Source organism: Neopelma chrysocephalum, unplaced genomic scaffold (assembly GCF_003984885.1).
Source record: "Neopelma chrysocephalum unplaced genomic scaffold, ASM398488v2 Primary Assembly neopelma1_61b, whole genome shotgun sequence".
In the NCBI taxonomy this organism is placed as follows: domain Eukaryota; kingdom Metazoa; phylum Chordata; class Aves; order Passeriformes; family Pipridae; genus Neopelma; species Neopelma chrysocephalum.
In genome coordinates this window covers 14,084,699-14,107,689 of record NW_020897717.1, presented here as the reverse complement: position 1 = coordinate 14,107,689, position 22,991 = coordinate 14,084,699, and the positions used below count along the sequence as shown (strand labels likewise).

Below are 22,991 nucleotides of genomic sequence, written 5' to 3'. Positions count from 1 at the left end.
GGCATTTCATGCTGGTCATCTTTGGCATGGCTGGTGGCTGTGTTGGTTGCCTGCAATGCCCTGTGTGCTGGCAGTCATCTGGATCTGACAAGTGAAGGTCATTCTTCAGGGTGCACTTCATTGGAACAGGAGTGTACCCACCCAGAGCTGGTGGTGAGTTGGAAAGAGCTGCCCTTCTGCAAAGTTGTGGTGTGACATTACACCTAATTAATTTAATAGTAGGATGCTGCTGAAATGGATGGTCTTGTTCCTTTGGTTTCCATCCACACCCAAAGCCACGTGTCTTTTGTAGCTTCCCCTTGAATTCAGTAAGGAGTTGGGTGATGGTTGGGTGGAAATGCTGCCTACACTAAAGGCAACAAGCAACTAAAAGACTTATACAGTGGAAGTGATTTGCCATGTGGCTGCATAATCATACATAAGGGGGCAGATTTGAGAAGACCACAGTGTGCCTCTCTCAGCTCACCATTTAGGTTGGCTGAGCTGTAGCAGTCAAATAGTACTTTATGCTTTTCTTAACCTCCATGTTGTCTTGAGAGTTGGTAATAGAGGGGAATTTCTCCACCATCTCTGTGTAGTCTCTCACTGCAAGGGTTAAGTTGGACTAACACATACATATAATTTATTCTGGTGAGGCCGAGGAGCTCATGTAACAGGAAGCCTCTCCATTGTAGCAGCAAATATATAGGAAGTCAGATTTGATTTTGGAAGCAGTAAAGCATGCACACTGTTGTGCTGTGTGGTCTGAAATTCCTGGTTTGCATTGGTTTGGTTTTTGTTTGTCCTGAAGGTGGGTGGCTGAATAGGGTGTTCTGAGGTTACAGCATAAAGGAGGTGTCAACCTGTGGTGTGTTAAAATGCCTCTGAATTTCATGTTGTAGTAATGCACCTTAGGGTACCAGACTGATCAGGCTGTGTCACAGAACAGCCCAAACAGTGTGTCCTGTGACTTTTCCCACGTTGGAATTGCCTGTGTGGTTAAATGTGTCATTGTTTCAGGTGCCTGAAATGGTGTGTCCTCTGACCTACCTGTGCACGTCAGGAGTGTTTTGGTTTGGTTGTAGATCTGTTTCATGGAGGTGGGACACAGATTTTGGCAGCTGTTTTCCTGGGGGAGTGACTGACATGATGTATTTTCAGAAGTGTTTGGCACTGAGCTCTGTGAAGTTGCTGGATTTGGAGTAAATGAGTGTTCTATGCTTCTTTTTTTTACTGACTCGCTACGTGATTTGTGTTGCTATTATATTGCAAACCATCTGCTTTCTTGTTCTTTTTTTTGAATTGTTTTAGATGGACCTTGACTCGCAAAAAAAAAAAAATCCTCTTTTCTCCTTCAATACCCTGCCTCCCCCATGAGTGCTCCCACCAGCACAGCACCCTGGTACCAGTAAATAGAAGGTTATAAATTTGCCTGATGTATGGGTAGGCACTTGTATGACAAATTTGCATTAGCCTTGCACGTACTGATGGGCTGAGGTTGGAGTGCTTCCTGGTATGAATGTTGATTGTCTTTTTATTGGTGAGATTATTATGTGTTGGCTGGAAAAGGAGAAAATGAGTATTTTTAAACCCAGGAAGAGTTGGTGTCTTAGGCAGTGGGCGGTGTGGTGTGGGTGGCACAGGTGCCAGAATTACTGTGCTAGCCTGTGTAGGTTGTGTTAAATATGCTTTCATCCCTGACGTCGATCTGGTTTTGCTTTTCTCCATGAAGGGTCTTGTCTCGTACAAAATCTCTTTTTATTACCAGTAAAAACACTAGGCTTTCTTTTCACTGTGAAAGTATCCATGTGTTTTAAGGGACTGTTTTGAGAGGTGTGATTCTCATGGAGTCCCAACAGGGCACACTTTGTGTGCCCCTTTATTGGCCTCTGGCCATCTAGGAGGCCAGGAGAACCTAATGCTTATTCCCAATGAGGGGGGGATGGATGCAAAGCTCTAGAGCAGTGACAGCAGCTTAGTTTCTTTTTTATTTTCCTTTATTTAGTTATTGCTTTTTTCTTTTTTTTTTTTTTTAGTGCAAAGACTGCCTCTGGGTTTGACGCAAGTACAGAAAATTGGGATGATTCAGGCTTAAGCCTGAGTTCATAACCCCACTCATTATGCTTGGATGTTGTCTTGGCTTTAGGCTCTTGTTGGGCATAATGTGTGTTGCGATACTGAAGAATGGGAGGAGGAACTATAACCCCCTGTGGTTATGTTGAATGAGTTGGACTGTTTTCCACACCACAGTATCTATTGTAAGAATTGCATGGTATCGTTTTTTTATCTGCCTGAAAATAATATTAATTTCTTTCTCCTTGTGTACCAAGTGTCTGTAACTTGGTGCTGAACGCAGAGGATGAGGCAGAGTCTACCTGAAGGGACAGGCCTCCAAAGATCCAATTCTCCTTTGCTGACTCCAGGAGGAGGAGGAGCAGGCTCCAAGTAGGACACCAACAGTACAAGCCCAAACACCATGTGTAGGCTTGCTTTTCTGACAGTCAGCTTGCAGCAGTGAAGTGTACAACAGTGCAAAAGGAGTGTCTGTAAGGAACCACGAGGAAGGATTTGGGGAGAAAGGGAAAGAGTACAGTGGGGTAGGAAGCAATTTTATTGTAGGAGAGGAACTTCACAGATGGCAGTGGTAAGGGATCTGTCAACGTGCTGCCATGTGGTATAATATTCAGGGTTTGTTTACCCTGAATTCTTGCAGTTGTTTAACTACATTGGTGCAAATCCAAGTGTGGATTCAGGTCTGAGCAGAATGAGCTCTACGTGATGTGTTGGCAAATGTGGGTGCTCAGTAAAAGGCTGTGGTTTCCTACATGTGTTACTGAAACCAACTTAGTTTATATATCTTACAGGCCGGTTTGTTTGGTTTGTATCTTTTAGCTATTGTTTTTTCCTACTAAATGCCGATGTTGCGAAAATTACTTGCAAAAGTATAGGTGGCTTTAAAAGCTGAGTTTGCTTGAAACATTCTTACCTTGTGTGCTATGTGGTATCTCAACTAAGGAGAGGGGAGTTATGTTGCTGCTGTGCTCAGTGTTCATTAGTGAGCTTCATTTGCGTAGACCCTTCTGGTGTCGGGCTTAGAGGAGGGCTTTTACTTTCCTGTGTGTGAAAATGCCTGAAGAAAAATGTCAAGTTGAAAAACATAACTTGGGTTCAAAGTAAGTCTTTGTTGGGAAAGCTCTCTTAATGACCTCGTGCGTAATAATCTACTGAAAGAGGGGGTATGTAGGTCAGGAATCCTGTATTTACCAGTCCTGAGCTATGCCTGATAGATTTCACAAAATCAAAATGGCTAAACTAAGGAGATGATTTCCTACAAGGTGTGGCATGAAGATTGTAACTGCATCTTCCTCGTTAGTAAGTCTGAACTGAAGCACTGAGCTCTGTCTTTGAGGTTGAAGTCCATGAAGTAGGAGGATTGCAAACCTATGTCCATTAATTTCAGGCAGTAACGATACTTGGCCAGAACTCAGGCTGTTTTCCTTGCAGCTCTTCAGATTCCCCTAATGATGATTCAGATGCATGCCTGATAGTGAGATGTAATGTGGCATTTGGGCTGCAGTGTTTTCCCAGTTTAACTAGCCTATACCGAAAGCAGATGGCTTTGATTCTGTTCTCTCTACATTAAGGATAAGAGGGAGAAATAAAAGGAAGCTGCTTCTTTACTGTTTCCAGCTTGTTTTCCCCATTCCCCCAAAGTGCACGTAGATGTACGTTGTGTTTTAAGTCCTGGAAAAAACTGACATTTTTACCAAAGATAGAATACAAATGCATGATAAACTTATCTTTAAAATAATCTATACAAGCAGAAACTACCGTGCCATTGAGAGTAAAGGCTCAATCTTGTTTTCTGCTGTGATACAATTGAAAGGGAAAAGGGCTGTGCTTTATATAGACTGGGAATAATCTGAACAATCCCATGGTGCTTCCTACTGTACTCCACCTACCTTGCATCATAACTTCCTTTCTCGTATTTGTGGCCAAAAGCCAGTACAATATAAACGGAGTAGTGTATGCGGCGGGTGAGATGGCAAGGACTGAACTCCAAGCGTTTGGGTGTGGCTGTAGACAAATGTTAAACTTTACTCTGCATTGCTGTTGAACCTTTGTTGAACAGCTGAATATGAAAAGGATCAGGGATAGCCAGTCATCCTGTGTGCCTGTCTTCTAGTAAGTCTATTATTATCTTTTGCTTACCTTAATCTTTCGCTTACCTTAATCTTTAGGCATAATAAGTGAGGATGTTGCCTCCTGAAGGACTGTTTTCAGGCTCTGAGGAACTTCATGCAGAAGAATCGCTGAATTACTTTATTATGGTAGTATATTTTGCATTGAATGGAGAGCTGTAACTGCACCAGCTCTGAATGCTGCTTATCAGATCAGGAAAATGTGCTGTTGTGCAGGCTGTCTTCTGTTGTTTAGAAAGTTGCATCAAGTCAGCAAAAATACCTATTTTAGCTGCTGATTTCTTTGTGGTCATCTGGGAAGGTGCAGCATCAGTGTACCCACTAGGTAAGATGCAAGACTTCCATTTAAAACTCTTTATTTGAAAGGGTTTTCTGTTTATCAGGGAAGACTCATTTATGGTTGAAACTGTGGGTGAAAGCAGTTATTTCTCATTTCTGTCACCTACTTGAAATATGCTAGTTATTCTATTAATGATAAAATTTCTATATTGCTAGTTTTTCAGCTAACTAAAACTTCTAAAATACATTTTAGTTCATTATGTAAATTCATAGAATCTTAGAATTGTTTAGGTTTGAAAATACCTAAAGAGTGACTTTTAATGCCTCCTTAAAAATGAGAGCTAAAAAATGTTATGCAAGCTAAGACCATTATTCAGCTGTGCTAGGGAAATATAAAAACCTTGAACACTAGTAATGAGTGGTTCAAGGGTATTGGGTTTCAGTCTAAAATGCAGCTGATATGGAATGTGGTGCAGAATTATGTTATTAGCTCTAATGCAAGGTAATGAAATGAATCATGATTTCCATAGGCAGTATGCTTGTTTGGCTATTAAATAATGTGATTGTCTCTGGTTTTGCCTTCTTGTACACCTCAGTTTCCCTGCCTGTAAAGTAGGAAACTGCTTGCTTGTGTCATGACTTCCTGGCCACAGGATGCTTTGAAGATGAAGAATACTATGTGAATAGATGCCACAGTTTGTATTGTATATCACATGCTGTGCAGGAAGACTGCATAAAGTTAGGAATTCAGCAAATACTGAAGACCAGGGTTGTTATTTTTTAAAATATATTCTCTACTTGGTTATAATATCTTAAAAGGGACTGAGTTTTGCTGATTGTTGTCCATTGCTGACATTTTATGATCTGTGTTAGATCTTTCACTAGAAACCTGGGGGAGGAGGGAAGTATGTGCCTTTAAACTCAGGCAGGTTCAGGAATTAATGAAGTGCTTGTATTTTAATTTGGACCATGCACCATAATAGTGTTCCCCTGAATACTTGCATCCGAAATAATTGAATGTTGTTAGTATTTTAGTTAGAAAATGTCCAGTCTAACATCGTTTAATACCTAAGATGTGTGACATCAGCTTTATAATAACTAAGGAGTAAGAGAAATCTTATCCTTACAGAAACACCATCAAAGCTGAAAAGTAAATTGCATTTCTGTTTTTCCCCCTTTAATCAATAATTGAGGCCTTCTGATCTAAGGAAAAGAGTGTTGTGAGGCCTTTGATATGAAATGATATCTCATTGGATGGATGTAAATTACAAGGTTTTCTCAGGTTAGTATTCCAGATGTGTTTGGAAGCTATTTCTTCTGGTTTGGGCTTTTTTTTTTGTGTGTGTGTATTGCGACAAAGCAGGAGCCAAAATGTGGTGTGGCCATAGCATTGCACCTCTGTAGAGTTAGCCATTCCTAAATTTTCAGTTGAAAATATATTTGCAGATGTTGAGATCTGTTATGTTTAATACTGGTATAATTCCTGTTGATGAGCTTAGCAATGAATAGGTCAGATTTGCAGGCAAATGTAAGGCTATTTGGGACTGCAGTGCAGAAGAGAGATGGAGGATTGTAAAATGGGGTGTGACTTGCTTGATTTGATGCCCTCTTCTGTCTTCCTGCTTGGTTCCTTTCTTGTTATATTCTGTTCCTGTTCCTGGGTGTGCTACAGTCCAGACTTGGAGGCTGTAGTTGGAGGTGATGCATGAGTAATATGAGCTGAAACAAAATTTCATGACGAGGAGACTCAAATTTGCAATACATACCTATTTGGATTTTATTATATTTGTGTCTTAAGTGGCAGGCTTTTTTGAGACATGAAGTCCTCCTTTATGTTCAGTACTCTGGCCATCCAGCTGTTTGTAAGTCATACACTGCAGTCATTCTGTGCAAAAGCTCTCTCTTGCTTTAGCTCATGTGACCTTGGTCATCTCTTTGCCCTTGGTGCAGCCGATCGAACTGCCTCGTTTGGTGGCTCCATAACTGCAAACTTTTATTTTCTAAGCTGTAGCAGAGTCAGCTGAAATCTGTGATGTGATTTTAAAAGGAAGTGCTTCAGTAGGTACACAACACATCCCTAGTTTCTCCCAAGTATGCCACAGTACTGCAGTGCTTTCACATTTTAAAGCTTTCCAGTACCTATAAATAATGAGTTTGTCTTCGAGGTGGGGAATGAGGGGGAAATCTGTAGTTTAGAACTTACTTAGGGACCTGAGTTTGGTTTAAAAATGCTCAGTCTATATGCTGGGCATTCCTAAAACTCATTCTTTAGAAGTCTGTAGAGGAAAAAAGCCCTGATCCAAGGTTATATGAAATTGTCAGATATTTCAGTATTTGCCTTGATGCTGTCTTTAAGAGAAGTTCATGGTCTGACTGTGATTTGTCGTCTTCTCATTTCTTTTGTCAAGTCCTTCATTTATATCTAGCTTGAAACTGAATCTTTCTCTTTTTTTTTTTTTTCCCCCCTGAATTCTTGGATGCCTATATACAACTGTCTTAACCAGTTTGGTTTTGCAGAGGAGCAAGAGACTGCTTTGTGCTCTAGCTTGGTGAAATCTACAGGATTCCAACTTGTGAAAAGGGTGTCATGAGAGTATTCTTATTTCCTTTGTTTTTCTCTGCCACCCACACAGCAATAAAACTGCAGTATAATCCGTTAGGGTGGTTAATGCATGTCACAGTTGAACCATTCCCAGGAGGAGGATGAGTTCTTGGGATCTCTGTGCGAGGTGGTGCAAACCACAGCGGCCACCAAGGGTGATGAGCAGCACCCAGAAGCCACAGTAGGCTTTTGGTTCACATCAGTTTCTTTACCTTTTCTGCTCCTCTCTGAGGAGAGGCATCTCTGTGATGGATACTCCCTGGTCAGAGCTCCGATGAGGCCGGATGGGGAGCAGGGTACCCCAGGAGACCTCGCAGATGTGCAGGCAGTGGTGATAAATGTGATGACTGTTTTGGTGTGAGAGGAGCAACACAACTACTTAGATAACTTAGTCATCTCAGCATTGTCCCTGGAGCTAAAGGGAAGCAGAATGAGGTAACACCAGAGTCATAACCTTTTAGTTGCTTTAGACTCTAAGGACTTCGAGGTATGTTTTTAGGGAATTTGCAGGGTTTGGTTGCTTTTTCCCCTCCCCCCCCTTAGTTCCTAGAATATGTGGGATAGAGGTAATGCAGACACTACAAAGTCCCAGAAATGGCCCCCACACAGCAGGTTTGAGTGCTCTTGGCTTAATGTATTAGTAATTATCCTGAGCATTGTGGATAGAAATGGCAACTCGTGATCCTTCCTGTGTAGTTGTCTGTATTGCTAAATCCTAAGGATTAACAACTGGATATAGACAGGCACACTGAAGAGTGAACAGCCGTGCTAGGGTCAAATTAGGTCTGCTTTGTGTATAATGCCATGGTTTTTATAATTTTCTCTTAATTCCCATCTGTGAGCTCATCTTTTAGAACTAACAAATGTTATTGCAGATACATAGCCTGCATGATTTAGTGGTGTTCTGAATGCGAGGTTGTACAGCATTAAATGTGAAGGGCTGATGTGCTTTACACACCTATATAACCTTGCTCTAAAGCTATTTGGGAGCCTTTTTTTTTTTATTTTATATTATTCTGCCCCAGTTTTTGTGATTAGGAGATATTCTTACCTGGTTGCACCTGGCATCCTTCCCTGTCAACCTCCTCTAGAAACACTGCATCTAGAAGGTAGCATGTTCAGTGACAAAAGATTAAAGCCAAGTGTCAGAGTTCCTGGTTGGAAAGCTTTGTCTTAATTTAGGTCAGTACCTCATTGTGCTGTAAACAGCAGAATGGTTGTGCCTGTCTCTACTATATAATAAATGTGTGTGGTAAACTGATCCTACCTGCCTGCCTGCCGCAGCTCTGGCCCACACAAAGCATCCCGGAGAGGGGAGCAGTGCTAAAACAAATTCCCTGCTGCCCGTGGTTGAGCAGCTGTGACCCCGGCTGGCAGGCAGGATGCTCCCCTCTAAGAGCAGGACTGTGGAGGGAGCAGCAGCCTTGGTTCAAGCTAAAAATCCTCAAGCACTAGGTGTCCTGCTCCATCTGCCTGCCTGCTCTCCACAGGGTTAAAGAGTTCACTGGCTTCTGTTGTTGGGCAGTAACCAGAATTTTGTTGCTGCCTTTGCATTTTCCACATCCTCTCTCCTAATTTCCCTCCTTACAAGCTCCAAGTTTGGTTTTTTTCTTTGTTTTTGTTTTTGCTCCCCCCAATAATGTGACAAGGAAAGGGTTGGGGGGAATTTAGCTATTTTCCTAAGGATTACAGACTGTTTTGAGCTCGTGCTCTGCAGGCTTTTTCCTTTCTGAAGAAAGGTGTTTAGGAATTTATCAGAAACCCTTGTCTGGGGCTGCTGGGCAAAACCAGAGGTCAGAAATTCTGTGTGCTAAGTCTAGTGCAGTGCCAGGGCCCGAAGCACTGTTTGCAAGTGTTTATACTGCCATGAGTGGGCCAAATACTTGCACTCTGTGTAACAAGACATGTTGCGTGTGGAGTGTTTTCACAGACGTTTTTAAGAGTAAAGGCAGCTTCTCTTGTAGGGGTGGAGGGGGGCTCTTGGCACTCAAAAGAGTCCTGGAAAGGCTTTGGAGACGTCAGGAATGTGCGTGTGCATGGTTGTATTCCAGAAGAATTCCCCTGAGTGGATTCTTAAAATTGTGAAGCTAAATTTCACTTTGCAGTGGCATAAAGTACTTGCTTCAGTGTATTTACACAAAATCATAGGAATAATGCTTCTGGTAGTGGTTTTGTTGTGAACTTTTCATTGCTTAAATTTATTTAGATGGATATTTATACCTCTCTTGCCTTGTTTGATTTTGATTCCTTTTTTCCCCCCTCTTTTTAGACTTTTAGACTACTGTTTGTAATGATGTGTACACCTTTCACCCTCTAAAAAATGAGGACAGGCAAGGATTTGTCTTTTCCTGAGAAAACACCTTTCCCAGCTGTATGAGAGAGACTGAATTGTGTAGGTTTCTTTTGCTTGTAATGCCTAGTGGAGCAGTTGCTTTCTGGAGGTATTTGACTGATTTTTTTGTGTTGCTGGAATTCATGTAACTAGCAGCCAGTTGATATTGAAGTTGAGAACAGATCTCAGAAGAGAATTGATGTGAATTTTTAGCTAGCAGCTCAACTTTTGATAGCAGTTTAATATTAATTTAATATTAATATAGCAAGATGGTGTTCAGCAGCAGTAATCATCAATATTTTTTATCAAATATGGCAACAAATATTTTACAGTGGTTGTTTTGTAGTTGTAGCAGGAAAGACTCGAGCAAGAATAACATCTAGCTGTTTGGTATGTTTAAACACAATAACCAAAAATCAAGGATCCTTGTACAGCTGTGAAGAGGAAGCCAAGTGAAATATCCTTGCTTTCCTGTGAATGGCCTTTGGGGCGGACCTTGTATTAAGACTTAGACCTAGGGAATAGCAAGCTGACTTGTGTTCCTAAGAAACCTTCTGATGAAATGTGTTACAGAAATGCAAGTTATGTTTCCACTTCACTGCCTGTGTAGTAAGCTCTGGTCTTTTTTTTTTTTGAATACTAGACCTAATTACCATTGTTTTTCACTAGAAAGAGTACTTCTGAACTCTAGATGACAGTTTCTCCTACTGCTGTGTCAAATGGTTGCAGTATATACACATAGTGAGGTGGGAGGACCTCCAGCACATCACCTTGAGAGAAGCAAGGACCAGTAGGTCCAGATTTAAAACCAACTAATCCTCCAGCAATGTAATTTTGTTAAACAGGATTACTTCTTTAGTGTCTCTCGGTTCTACCTTAAAAAGAAATTTGGTTTTTGTTTTGAAATCTGTACTCACAGTAGTTGATAACAAATTACGTAATTGTGTTGGAAAGAATTCATTTACTGAGAGGGTTGTGATTCCAAGCTGCAGTCTCCCTTTGTGTTATAAAGTAACCGTGTGCTGTTGCCTTTGTCTTTTCCAGATGTTTCTGACTGTATACCTCAGTAACAATGAGCAGCACTTCACCGAGGTGCCAGTCACCCCCGAAACAACCTGCAGAGATGTGGTGGAGCTGTGCAAGGAGCCCGGTGAGAGCGAGTGCCACCTGGCTGAAGTGTGGTGTGGCTCAGGTAGGTCAGCTGGTACTTGGTGAATTACTGGGCATTCGCTGCTTCTGATAAGGTAGCACACAGAGACCTGACAGAAGTGATCCTGCCCCAGAGGGTTTCTGCATTACCATTTTGTTAATTTGTCCATCAGACCGGCTGTGTGATAGTGCACCTGCAGAAAGGCTCACTCTGCAAAAATGAGTTCAAAGCAAAAGGAGGCAACTCAAGCATGCAGATGTTTTTGTCCATGCAACCCTTCTCTGACTTAAATGAATCTCTGATGGGTTTGAGAAAGTTGTTTTCTCTTCCTCCTTCTCCCTGCAGTGGGATCCCAGTGGCCTGTGTGGGGGTTTTGAAGTACTAAGTATTAGTAGTTGTGTGACCAGTTCAGAATAATTTCTTTAACCTCACAGCTATTTTCACTTGCAGTGGCAAAAGAAAACTTCCTTTTTGAGATGACACCTTCATTGTTACCAGTTGTGTTAATTGAGTTTGGATGGGAAGGAGTGTGTTAGCAGAATTAGTAGGAGTGACCTGATGTTGAAGTGCTCTAAAGAAAGTGGGTGGCAGGGAGGACATAGAAGCTACTTTTGACTAACCCCTATCCTTTTAAGCCTGTAGAAAAGTGGGTTGTGTTTGGTCTTTTTTGTTTTTCTGTGTTCTTGCTGATTTTTGTCTTGGAAGTTCAAATCTCTCTAGCTTGCAGTGCTCCACTGGAACTGGAGAACACGTCAACAAAAAAATGAAAAGCTAAAGTATGGCTGAAGTCTCATGGCTTAAATGGGAAAGGACTCTGGACTATCTCCTGTCTCCATGGTACTACTTAGGTGCTGGTAGCCATCCAGAGGCATGAGATAGATGAATCCTGGACAGGGTTTTAAGTCATGAAAAATCACTATGCTTGAGCCAACTTTTTTGAGATACTTTGACAAGATTATAAAAGAATCAGATAATAAGGGCTTATATTCCTGTCTTCCTCTGCTGTTGGCTCAGGCTCACATCTGTTCAAAGAAGTCTTTGGTGAGATAGATGTTTGTTTAATAGTGTGAGATACCTGGGTTGTCTCTTGATATTTAGCTGCTTCTGACAGAGATGTTTCTGATATTTCTAAGTTGAAAAAATGGAACAGAATTTTTCTTTTCCTTAGGAAATAGAATATCTTTTTTCCATAAATATTAGTAAAGTAAAATTGTCAATTCAGCATGGAAAGAGTTCTTTTAGGAATGTATTTTTATCATACATCTTTGTCTAAACCAACACAATACCAAAGTCTAGAGTGAAAGAAAAGTAAAATAAAGGTTTAGGTAAAGCTACTGAATTTATAGTTAGCCTTAGTGCCCATGTCTTGTTAAAGAGTACAGATGGTTGTGATGAGGGACAGGGTTTTCCTGTCCTTACTAAAGTTGGAGCCCTGCTAGAGTGGGCAGCTTCTCTCCTTGTGTTTCTTGAACCTGCATTCTTGACTGGCTTTGGAGATGTTGATGTGGAGTATGCTAGAAAGGGCAGTGAGATTGTCCTGAAATCAAAGGATAGCATCTATAGTAAAAGAAAAGTGAAGTCTGCCAGTACTCAGTGTCCAAATGGTCATGTTAAGCTGAAAAGTAAACTTCTAGGTGAGTGGGACCTTATAATAGATGGAGGTTTATTCATATGATGAAGTAATCAGCTTCTCTGCTAGTCAAGGAGATGTAAGAAAATAATCTGGATACAGAAACGTAACGGGAAGCAGAGAATTTTTTTGAGATTAGTCTTTGCAAAGACATCATGAGGTACATTTAGATATCTGTTCTCATGTTACTTGCACAGCTATTGTCATAAGACAGCATTTCATCCATTTCTACAGTGAAAACATTGACAACTGTTTTAGAAATAAAGTTATTCTAGTTACCTCCACTGATTCTGTCATTTGCTAGTTATTTACTTCTGTATACAAACACTGGGCAGTGTGTGTAAAACTGAATACAGAGTTATTAAGATTGGAAAAGACCTCCAAGTTCAATGTTTGACTGAATACCACCGTGTCAACTAGTCGTTTTTTGAACACTTCCAGGGATGGTGACTCTACCACCTCCCTGGGCAGCCCATTCCAATGCCAAACTATCCTTTCAATGAGGAAGTGCTTCCTGATGTCCAACCTGAACCTCCTCTGGTGCATTTTGAGGCTACGTCCTCTTGTTCTGTTGCTGGTTGCCTGGAAGAGGCCAACCCCACCTGGCTACAACCTCCTTTCAGATAGTTGTAGAGGGCGATAAGGTCACCTTTGAGCCTTCTCTTCTCCAATGCTAAACACCCCCAACTCCCTCAGCTGCTCCTCATAGGACTTATGCTTTTGACCCTTCACCTGCTCCGTTGCCCTTCTCTGGACTTGCTCCAGCACCTCGGTGGCTTTCTTGTATTGAGGGGCCCAGAACTGGACACAGGATTTGAGATGTGGCCTCACCAGTGCTGAGTACAGGGGGACAGTCACTGCCCTGGTCCTGCTGGCCACACTGTTGCTGATATGAGCCAGGATGCCTTTGGCCTTCTTGGCAACCTGGGCACACTGCTGGCTCGTGTTCAGCTGCTGTCAGCCACAGCACTCCGAGGTCCTTTTCCGCTGGACCACTTTCCAGTCACTCTGCCCCAGCCTGTAGCGCTGTGTGTGGTTGTTGTGACTGAAGTGTGGGAATGTATTGAAGTTTCAAATACAGTTTCAAGTTGTACTTCTTAACAAAAAATGCAGTAGTCGCAAATCAGTAACATTAAATACTTTTAGTACTGGATACATGCAAGTTGTTTTGGATAAAATATATCTTTTCCTTAAGCATCTCTATAACATCCAGGAACAACCATTTACAAAATATGTTTCCATGTATGTTTTGGATTTTTTTGGGGGGGAGTGGGCAGTGAGGAAGAGAAATACTTCTAGCTAATCTCATTTTAGATGTCAGCGAAGTTTGCTGTTTTGTTTTACCAAGATAAGCCATGATTCTGTTTTGTTTGCATATTACACTGAACAAATGAAACTGCTTTAAAACAAACATGGTGCAGGACAGCTAACCTTTTGGGGTAGAAACAAAAGATTTATGTTGGAAAATGACTTCTCAGACTTCATATTACTGGGATCCTTCTTACATCGTTCCTCTCCTTTTCTGACTCTCACTCAGAAATTTTAGCTTCTGTTGTCAGACCTTATTAAACGTACTTTGAAAGATTGCTGCAAGTGTGCTTGAGGCACTCTGCTCCCTGAAGGGGGCAAGTTTACTACTCTCCCTGTCCTGCCAGTTTTGCTTGAAATTTTGCCCTGATATTCTTCAAATTTCTTGACCTTCCTATTTTTGTCAGAATTCTGTTAGGTGACTACCTTGGCCACTGTGGAAAGCGGTCAAAAGGTGTGTGCGTGTATAAAAGTTTTTTGTCTTTATGAGATAGCTAGGGAATTAAAAAAGAAAACTGATTGTTCTTTCTTCTTGAGCTTTCCAAATGCACATTTGTTTGGTATTTGACAATCTCTCTGACCTTCCTTTGAAGTCAGTGAGTGGTATTGACAGAATCCTTGTGTAAAGGGCATCTCTCTTGTTTATAGAGTTTCAGTTGAGGTATTGCCGAGCTGCTAGAAATCTGTCTCATAAGCCTGCTATATATCCTCTAAGTCGGAAATCTGACAGTGGTACTGTTGATTTTTTGTTTTGTTTTGTTTTTGCCTTTTTTTTCTTGAATTAAGGTTTAGCAGATGAGGAGCTTTTTTAGCTGTCTAGACAAGTAACCGCCAAGAGACTGCTTTTTCTGTAACAGTGACCTACTTGCTTATTCTGTAAAGCTAATCTCTTTTGACAGTGACTCCAGAAATTTTCCTTCCTAGATTGCTTGAGCACAGCTGCAGCATTTTCATTTAAAGAAACACTTTTATGTTAAAAAGAGCTTTTCACATGCTGAAAACATGTTTAGTAGCTCCTTTTTTTATGAAACTGAAAACATTTATACTTAATGCCAACAATTTTTCCTGCTGAAAAGGTTATTTCATATTAAGATAGTGACTTTGAAAGACTCCATTGAATGTGAATGAACTACTCACTGATTTCTTTTTTTTTCTTTTCCTTCCCTTGCATAAATAATGAAAAGAAACTTGCAACAAAAGCCATGTCGGGAAAAATGAAACTAGTGCAAAAATGATGGTATTTAGTTTCACTCTTTGTCTCATTTCTCAGGCCAGGAACAATGTCTTCTGGTTGTCTGACATCCAGCACAAATGGGTCCAACCTGATATGAGCCCCAATGCTGTTAGAAGATATTATGACAGAATCTTGACTATGTAAAGTTCACTACTATGATATATTGGCCACACCATCACCATCACATTTAAAATAGGCAGAAAAAACTATGGCAAAATGTCTAGAATAGCAAAAGAAATTGCTTTTATGTGAAGATTTAGAGGCCAATAAGTAATTCTAATTATATCCTGTCTGTGAATGCCCAGCTATGAAGTATGTCAATTTTGAAAGAATGATAATGCAGAAAGATAGCAGTACTGCTAAATGGAGTTGGTAGATATAGACTCACTGGATTTTTGTATTATCAAAAGGCAATGAGTACAGCTTAAAAATAGGATATGTGACTGAATCCTGGATGATTCAGGAAAGAGCAGGAAAGGATATTCAGTGGAACTTGTGCATGCAACTTTTTCATCTCAGTTGTCTGAAAGACAATGGCAAGTTCTTATTGGACTCACTTTTCAATGTCTGATCATTTTTTTACTTTGAGCTGTGAGTCCAAAGTAGTTCAACTTTTCAAGGTTTATCAGAAATAGGGCTTTCAAAATGCATCTGATCTGAACTTCATGAAATTTGCTGTCTAAGAGAATGAGCCAGATCTATGTCTGACAGGAGCTGTAGGGGAACAGTTGAAGTGGCAGGAGCTGTGCTGGCACGCTGAGGATCAGGCCTGTTGGGAACTGCCTAGGAGCCTTTTCGGGGTACTGAGTGCTGCTGCCTGAGCTTGAGCGCAAGGGCTGCCATCCAGCGTTGGATTGCAATCCTTAGGAAGTTAAAGGAAGAATTCTCTCTTCCCTTAGAGTTTCTTTGCATCTCTCCTAATTCTTGTTGGAATTAAAAAGTAAATGAGTCCCTGTAGGAATCAAAGCAGCAGTGCCCTTGAGGAGGGTGTGGGAATGACTGAGGAATAAGTTTGTCTGAGGTACCAAAGAAGTGCAGCAAAAGGTGCACCAGCACATTTCCTGTGGTGGTGAGTGGGCAAGATGATTTGCAAATACAAAAGAAAGGCACTAGAGCTGTAAGGTCTAAATTCCCTGTTTGTTTTCCCTCAGGCTTCGACAGTTCCTCAGCTTTTCCCTTCAGGGATGGACTTTTAAAGGACTGCTATTCAGAGGTGTTGGTTTAGTTTCAGAAGCAGGAGTGATACTGTGGCTTCTTAAGGGAAAAGTAGAAATGCCGTGGGTGAGGGCGAGGATTATGTGCACCCACTGCACCTGTGTAATAACAGGTGTTCAAGTGAAAGATGGTGGATGGATATTTTTGTTTTGGTATGTGCCCAAGCTATAATGGGATGCAGTAGTCAGCTGTTTTTTTACCTTTTCAGAGCGTCCCATAGCCGATAATGAACGGATGCTGGATATCCTGCAGCGCTTTGGGATGCAGAGAAGTGAGGTTCGCTTCTTTCTTCGGCATGAACGCTCTCCCTGCCGGGAATCAGGTACGTGTTGATCTCAGCTGATTCATTTATTCAAGTCTCATTTTATTCCTCAAGGTTAAGGAAACAGCTTGCATATGTTACTTATTGATGTTCATAGTCAGTACAGTGTTGCAGTCCCTCCTGTATGACCATTACTTTCCTATGAACCAAGAAGGCTTGCAGCAGAAAACTGGCTAATTTTGTGAAGACTTCATCCTCCCTTGCCATGTCTGGGAATATTAAATCCAGATTGAAATTCCTGCAGGTTTTCTATAGCTGGTTATCCCTGCATCGTCTGAGGGCATCCTGTGTTAAATATATTTTCTGCAGCAAAATATCTAGAGATGTGTGATGGTCTCTTCTTTTAAATCTAGTAACCAAACTGTTAGCTAGTGATGTAATCTATAATTTGGGCTCAGGATGTTTCACCTGGATAATACTTTACCGGGGTGATAAACTTAGCATACTTGGTAAAAGATAGAGTTCTTCAAAGTTTCTCCTACAATCTACACATTTGTATTACTTTCAGGAATAGCATTAAATGAACGGCCTGGTCACGTTCTCTGAGAATGTAATATCTGTGCGTTGTAAATTTAAATGTAAAACCTATAAAGGAAGTTACTTTCTGCTTTTCAAGGGTTTTCTGTGCATCCTACATTTATCTTTTCATTAGAATCTTTAAGACTTTTACTTTTAAAACAGTCTACTGGATTCTTCTTCTTCCTCTTTTCCTGTTTTCATCCTTAGTAATCTTCCTCAGTGTTGGAAATAGTGCATTTGTGTTAAGTGGCTTTGTATCCAGCATATTTCAAATGAATAAGCATATCGTGATGTTTGAAGTGTGTACTGATGATAGAATGAGTGCATGAAAAGCTAAAGCTGTGCCATTTCTACCTACTAAGGATCTTACAGAGCAGTTTAGTTGTCAAGATGTATTTTTTCAAGTCCAGGGTGCTTGTAGTATTAGGATTATTGTCATTTTATTGGCCATAGCATTGCTAAGCAATATATTTGAGCTCTGCAGTTAGTCTCACAGAAAGATAGTCTTTAAATAGGTATCAAATAGGCAAGAAGGTAGCAGCCATGGCTTCATCCTGTAGTACATGTATGTCCTACAGGGAAATGAATTTGGTATTTGGTATTTGAACACTGTTTGTATGTAATTTGATAGAAGTATTAAAGTAGGAGTCTAGTTAAGTAGCATCTTTTCTGACAGGATGACTGCTAAGAAGAGAAAAAAAATTGTACTTTTAAACTATGTATCTATAATACACACTTACTAGGGGCTGACTGCCTGTTCACCACAGGATAAATACTGGAATAGCCTGCTTGTTGGTTAAGCTGTTTTTCTTTGTCTGTTTTTTTTTTAACAGAATTATAGTTTAAAATGTTGTCATCAAACAGCAACCTTTTCAAAAAACGTTTTGTGTCATCAGTTAAGTTTATCTTTAGTGGTAAACACACGAGAAGAACAGGTGTTCAGATTCTAAATCATAATGATTGTACTCTTTTTGTATTGAATGTTATGTCTAAAAGGATAAGAAAAATCTTAAAATACCTTACCATCTTTGACTATTTCTGTCTAGGGACTGGACAAAGGTCTCAAGATCCAGCCTTCAAAAGAAATGGTGTGAAAGTGCCTGGTGATCGAAGAATAGAGAATGGAGTAAGTGCTTGATGCAATGGCCGGTACAGTGACACTGGAGGCTTCCCCTCTTTGGAGAAAATGGTGCAAATCCTACCATGGAAACTAAGAGGCTATTTTGGAAAGGTTGCTAATGACTGCTCTAAAATTGACACAAAGCCTCTAGCAGTTTTCATCCTGGCTTTCTGTTTTTAAGATGTCACTGAGATCTGTAGGCTACCATTTGTAGCAGCAAATTCAACATACTTCCCCTCCTCTACTCCCATCAAACATTTTCTCTCACCCTACTTGAGTTTAATGTTTCTGTCTCTTGGTTTTGTGTCAAGAGATTCCTAGTTCCAGATTTCCAGATGAGACCATTTAGTGTTTCAACACTGAATTGCTTGTCTGACATTTATTCTCGCTCTGAAAGATATAATTATGGATATGAGATTGAATCTTGATTTGAAAAACATGTGAACAGATAACTAATAATAGTTCTGTCTTAGAGTGGTGTTTCCCCCTTGCCCAACTATATTTAAACTTTCCATTTTGTTTGACTTACGTTGAAGTGCAGTGATCCACCTACAACCACAGATCTATCCTGCCATGTGCTGAGCATTCTGGGCTCAGTCAGTCAAAGCTGATTCATGCTGAGCTTAATTATAAAGGGCTCTGAAATGCCTCCTTAAAATGCTGCTGGGATTTTGCTAGAAATATTAATGTTCCAAGAGATGTCATCCTTTGTAAGTTGGTGAATTGGGCTGCACATGCATAAGAGCTTAAAACTATTTATTCTTTTACTACTAAAAGATGGCATTTCTTATTATTTTACTGGATATTCAGTGGTTGTTATCTTTAAAGACTTTTATCTTACTTTTCTGCAGTAGCTCTATTGAGTTACATACTAGCCAAATTAAAAATTCTAGACCTAACATGCTATGGGTTTTCTTTGACAGGTGAGTGCTCCAAGGATGGACATGACATTGGCTGAACTTCAGGAAATGGCATCCCGCCAACAGCAACAAATTGAGGCTCAACAGCAAATGCTGGCTAACAAGGTGAGTTTGGAATTAGATTGTTTACAGCCAGGAACAAAGGGAGTAAGAGTCACGTGAGGTGGAGAGAGGGTTGGGAATTTGTGTTTTTTCACCTCTTATAACCAGAGCCCTTTCTTTGGCTGCCTGTTTTTAAATTTGAAAGTCAATCTATGCAAATACCTAGTAGTAAAACATTAAAATAATGCCAGTGATAGAAGTGACCATATAGCTTCCTAAAAGGATAGAGCACATAACATTAATGTGTTGTCATTCATCTTGGTGGCTCTGTCAGCTTTATTTGTGCTCCATGTGGTGACCAGCAATTCACCAGTTTGATCACTGAACAAGGCTTTTGTCTCAGGATATAATGCAATGCTGTCCTGCAATGATATCTTGCCTTCTCCTGATAGAGTTCAATGTGCCTGGTTTCCTGGGGCAGCTGTCTGGAAAAGATGGCATGTATGTGATAAAAGTAACTAGGACGCTGATTTATAGAATGCTTGCAGAACAGTAACAGAAAAGCTAATGAAAGCACACAGGGTGCTCCTGAACTGTGTAGAGAGAAAAGTACTCTGAATGCATCTGCAGAATAGTGGCGTAGAGTTCATATTTGACTTAAGTGTTGTTGGTACACACTACTGTTGAAAATATAACAGAAAATGCTGCTTTTAGCAGAGAATCATTAAATGTGAGCCTGTCCTGAAGAGGGTTCGTCTGTCTGGGTGGATGAGTTCCCATGCATTTCAGAATGTGCTTTACTGGGGAAGAAGGCTGGTTTGAGGCTCTGGTCTCACTTCTCTTCCTCTGTCACATGCTCCATCTCCCTCTTGTTTTGACATCAGCTGTGTATGTGTCCCAATCTTTAGCATCTTGTTCAGTTCCCTTGGCCTTCAATAACTTTATCTCGGGGAAATGCTTCAAACCGTGCCCTTCCAATGGTTCTGCAGCACCTGCTAAGTGATATTATGGCCTATCAAAATAGCCAATAAAACTTTATTTCTGCTTTATGGTAAGAATAGGTATGACAAAGGTGTAACTGTAATGCAAGAAAGTGGTCAATCAACCAAGTGATTAGAGTTTTCATGTGAAATTCAGCAGCACAGTTAATACCCATTCTGGCTTGTTTAGTTTGCCAAGACAGAGTAGTTGCCCTCTTCTCTGTTCAAACTGAGATGTATTAAATATAGGAGAAGCCTAAACTTTCACAACTGTCTGTTTCACTCACAAGGTGATGGCAACACCTTGGTCTTATAAATAACACTTATAGTCACTATATATATGAAACAAGAAATAGGAACATGATATGTATTTACTGTAAAGGGAGTTGTACAAGATTTAAAAAAAAAAAAAAGAGTTTTGAGTCTGAATAGCTACCCATCAGTAGGTGGCTGCTGCCCGTGGTTTGAAGAAGAGTAGCCTTGTGGGTGTCCCAGTGGTAGAATTTTTCATTTAATGTCACTCTCTGGAATAAACCTGCTTTCCTAGACGCCTCTTCAGAAAGACTTTCCATTGCCTCTTTCCTGCCTTCTGAAATCAGATGCAATATTAAAAATAGATCCTGAGGGAGGAAATATACACTTTCTTTTTAGACATGAGCTGTAATATCTTTTTTTTTTTTTTGACATTTTCCTGCGTGGGAGTAACTCTAAAGTAGTACATACACTGTAGGTGCTGCCTAGTTTTCTCCGGAAGACGAGCTCACTTTTTGCTCTGCCTTTTTTATTCAAAGTGCACTGTTTTTATTCAAAGTCCTTGTTTTCTAAATATGACTGGTGATTTTTTTGTGTGGTTTTTTTTTTTTGGTTTTTTTTTTTTTTGAGGAATTGTGAAGTTCTAATATTAGTCAGCAGTGGTAGTGGGTGTTAGTGGGTGCTTGGGAAAGTCTTAATAGTTCTGCTATCTTGGAACAACATATCTCCAGAACTGGAAGCCATGAATAATGACCAGTGATTTAAAGGAATTCTCTGTAGGTGACCCGGTGGTCTAATGGTTTCTTTTAGGTCTAAATTAGATACATGTATATATAGAAAGTGATACTCTTGGAGAGGCAAAAGGATCCTCTCCACTAAGATGATATCTATTGTATAAATGGGGGCCAGGTCACTATGAAGGTTTTCCCGTGTCCTGAATTAACTGTGTTGTGATAGTGGTGATCATTATCAGGAGACATTATATTTTCAGAACTTTGGTGTGCAGTCATTCCCCATCTCACAGAGGCTTTAGCAGAACTAGTAAAATGACGAATAGTGATGAAAAATACCAATAATTTATGGAATACCTTATATAAAGGTATATATAAAGAATGTCTAATATTCTCCAGCATGACTTTCAGTTTTTTAAATGTGACGTATTCTAGAGATCTGTAAAGTACAAGTAGCATGGAGAAGGTAGAGAGGAAATAGTCACTAGCTTTTGCAACTCAAGAGCCAAGTAGTGATTAAATGAAATCGGCAAATGTTATGGAATGTGAACGCTAAAATTTTTCTTAAGCCTCAAAGGGTTTTGAGCAATTTCATGGATGAAAAAATTACCGGGAGCTGTTAGACATGGATGCCACCTCTGTTTCAGTGGGTTCTTGTACTACAGAATGCAGTTCTCCACTTATAACCATTGGGACATATTTGTGTTTGGTATGTGAACAGGTTCATGTTTGCTCTGTTCTCTCAGACTTCCCTTGACATTTTGGGAAATTGGGATGCTGGGCTGAAGCTGATCTGAACTGCTGTGGTGACTGGTTTATTTTTTTTGTCAGTACCTTACTGTAACTTCATCTAAAAAAAAATAAATTAAAAAATCCTTGTTTTGACTGCAGGAACAACGTCTGAAATTCCTGAAGCAGCAAGATCAGCGACAGCAACAGCAAGCTGCTGAACAGGAAAAACTGAAGCGATTGAAGGAAATTGCTGAGAATCAAGAAGCCAAACTTAAAAAAGTGAGAGCACTGAAAGGCCATGTGGAGCAGAAAAGACTCAGCAATGGGAAATTAGGTGAGTTGCTGCTTGGGGAAAGTAGCCTATGATTTTTCAGGAAGTGCAGTTCTTGGAACTCTAAAATTTCTGGTGATTTCAGTGATTCAGATGAGTTATTTACAGCATTCCAGGACATGTTGATCTTAACAAGTTCACATATTGTATTTACCAAGAAAACTCATGAGTGATGTAGAATAAAATCTATTTTCTTACTGTATTTTAAAATATCCCGTAAGAGCACCCTATATTTTCAAACCTAGCATGTCTGCTCTTTAATTACAGTGTAGGTTTTTTCCTTACTTGAATACCTTTGTGTGCCACAGTAACTTTTTCCGTCCTTCATGTCAATACCCTACACATCTAGAGTGTTATTTTCTTGGCCTGTAACAAAGCTTTGTCTGATACCTATGTTGCCTTTTATGCGAGAGGTAATTTAATGGCCAAATTGGCAGCATATTTCCTTTTTAATTATGTGAATCTGACCACAGTCTGGCTTGCTACAGTACTAGTTGAGTGCCTGTAGTTCAGCATGTTGATGGAACATTAAATATTTATTTCAGACTTAATATTGACACACATTCTTCTGCCTACCTTTTCATCCTCTATACATACATATTGTGCAGAACTTGTTATTTCCAGCCTGACTCAAATGAAAATATATTGGTTTGTTAAGGTAAAATATATATATGTTGTTTTAGTAGGAGGCCTTGTGGTTTACAGATAAAGCAAAAGTAGTTTTCTGTGGGGAGAATCCACTTTCTGTTAGGGTTCTGTTGCACAAAATAAACATCAGTTTAAAGGCATTGAAGAATGGTAGAGTAGTACAAGATATTGGAGCATGTGAATCTGTTTTTCTGCACCATCCCCAACAGGTCTAGTCTTGGGTGGTACTTTGAATTCTTACAGATTTTTTTAAACTTTGTTCTATAATAGAACAGTTTTGGCAGTGGGAGCAGCTGATGACAGATATTTGTAATAGACCCTAAAGAGCCCTCTGAGTCTTTGTTTAATAAAACAGCTTGAATGTTTTGTCACTGACTTCTTACGACTTAAATTCAGAGTTTTAAATATCATAAATGTGCCTTGTGGTTGAGTGAGTGTCTTCATATGCCTTGTGGTTGAGTGA

The 22,991-nt window shown here is 40.1% G+C and overlaps 1 protein-coding gene across 2 annotated transcripts in view; it reads left to right on the top strand.

Moving 5' to 3' along the window:
* The window catches only part of TP53BP2 (tumor protein p53 binding protein 2), a 49,331-nt gene that overhangs the window by 8,972 nt on the left and 17,368 nt on the right, over nucleotides 1–22,991 (top strand). Inside the window, exons 1-6 of one of the 2 annotated variants that reach the window (XM_027681774.1) lie at nucleotides 4,019–4,164; nucleotides 10,439–10,586; nucleotides 16,140–16,253; nucleotides 17,819–17,898; nucleotides 18,816–18,917; nucleotides 21,709–21,883. In XM_027681774.1, coding sequence (XP_027537575.1) covers nucleotides 10,439–10,586; nucleotides 16,140–16,253; nucleotides 17,819–17,898; nucleotides 18,816–18,917; nucleotides 21,709–21,883 — 619 coding nt within the window. In that variant the 5' untranslated portion in view covers nucleotides 4,019–4,164. Of the gene's footprint in view, nucleotides 1–4,018; nucleotides 4,165–10,438; nucleotides 10,587–16,139; nucleotides 16,254–17,818; nucleotides 17,899–18,815; nucleotides 18,918–21,708; nucleotides 21,884–22,991 lie in introns of those variants that run through there. The other variant, XM_027681773.1, reaches the window with a different exon arrangement.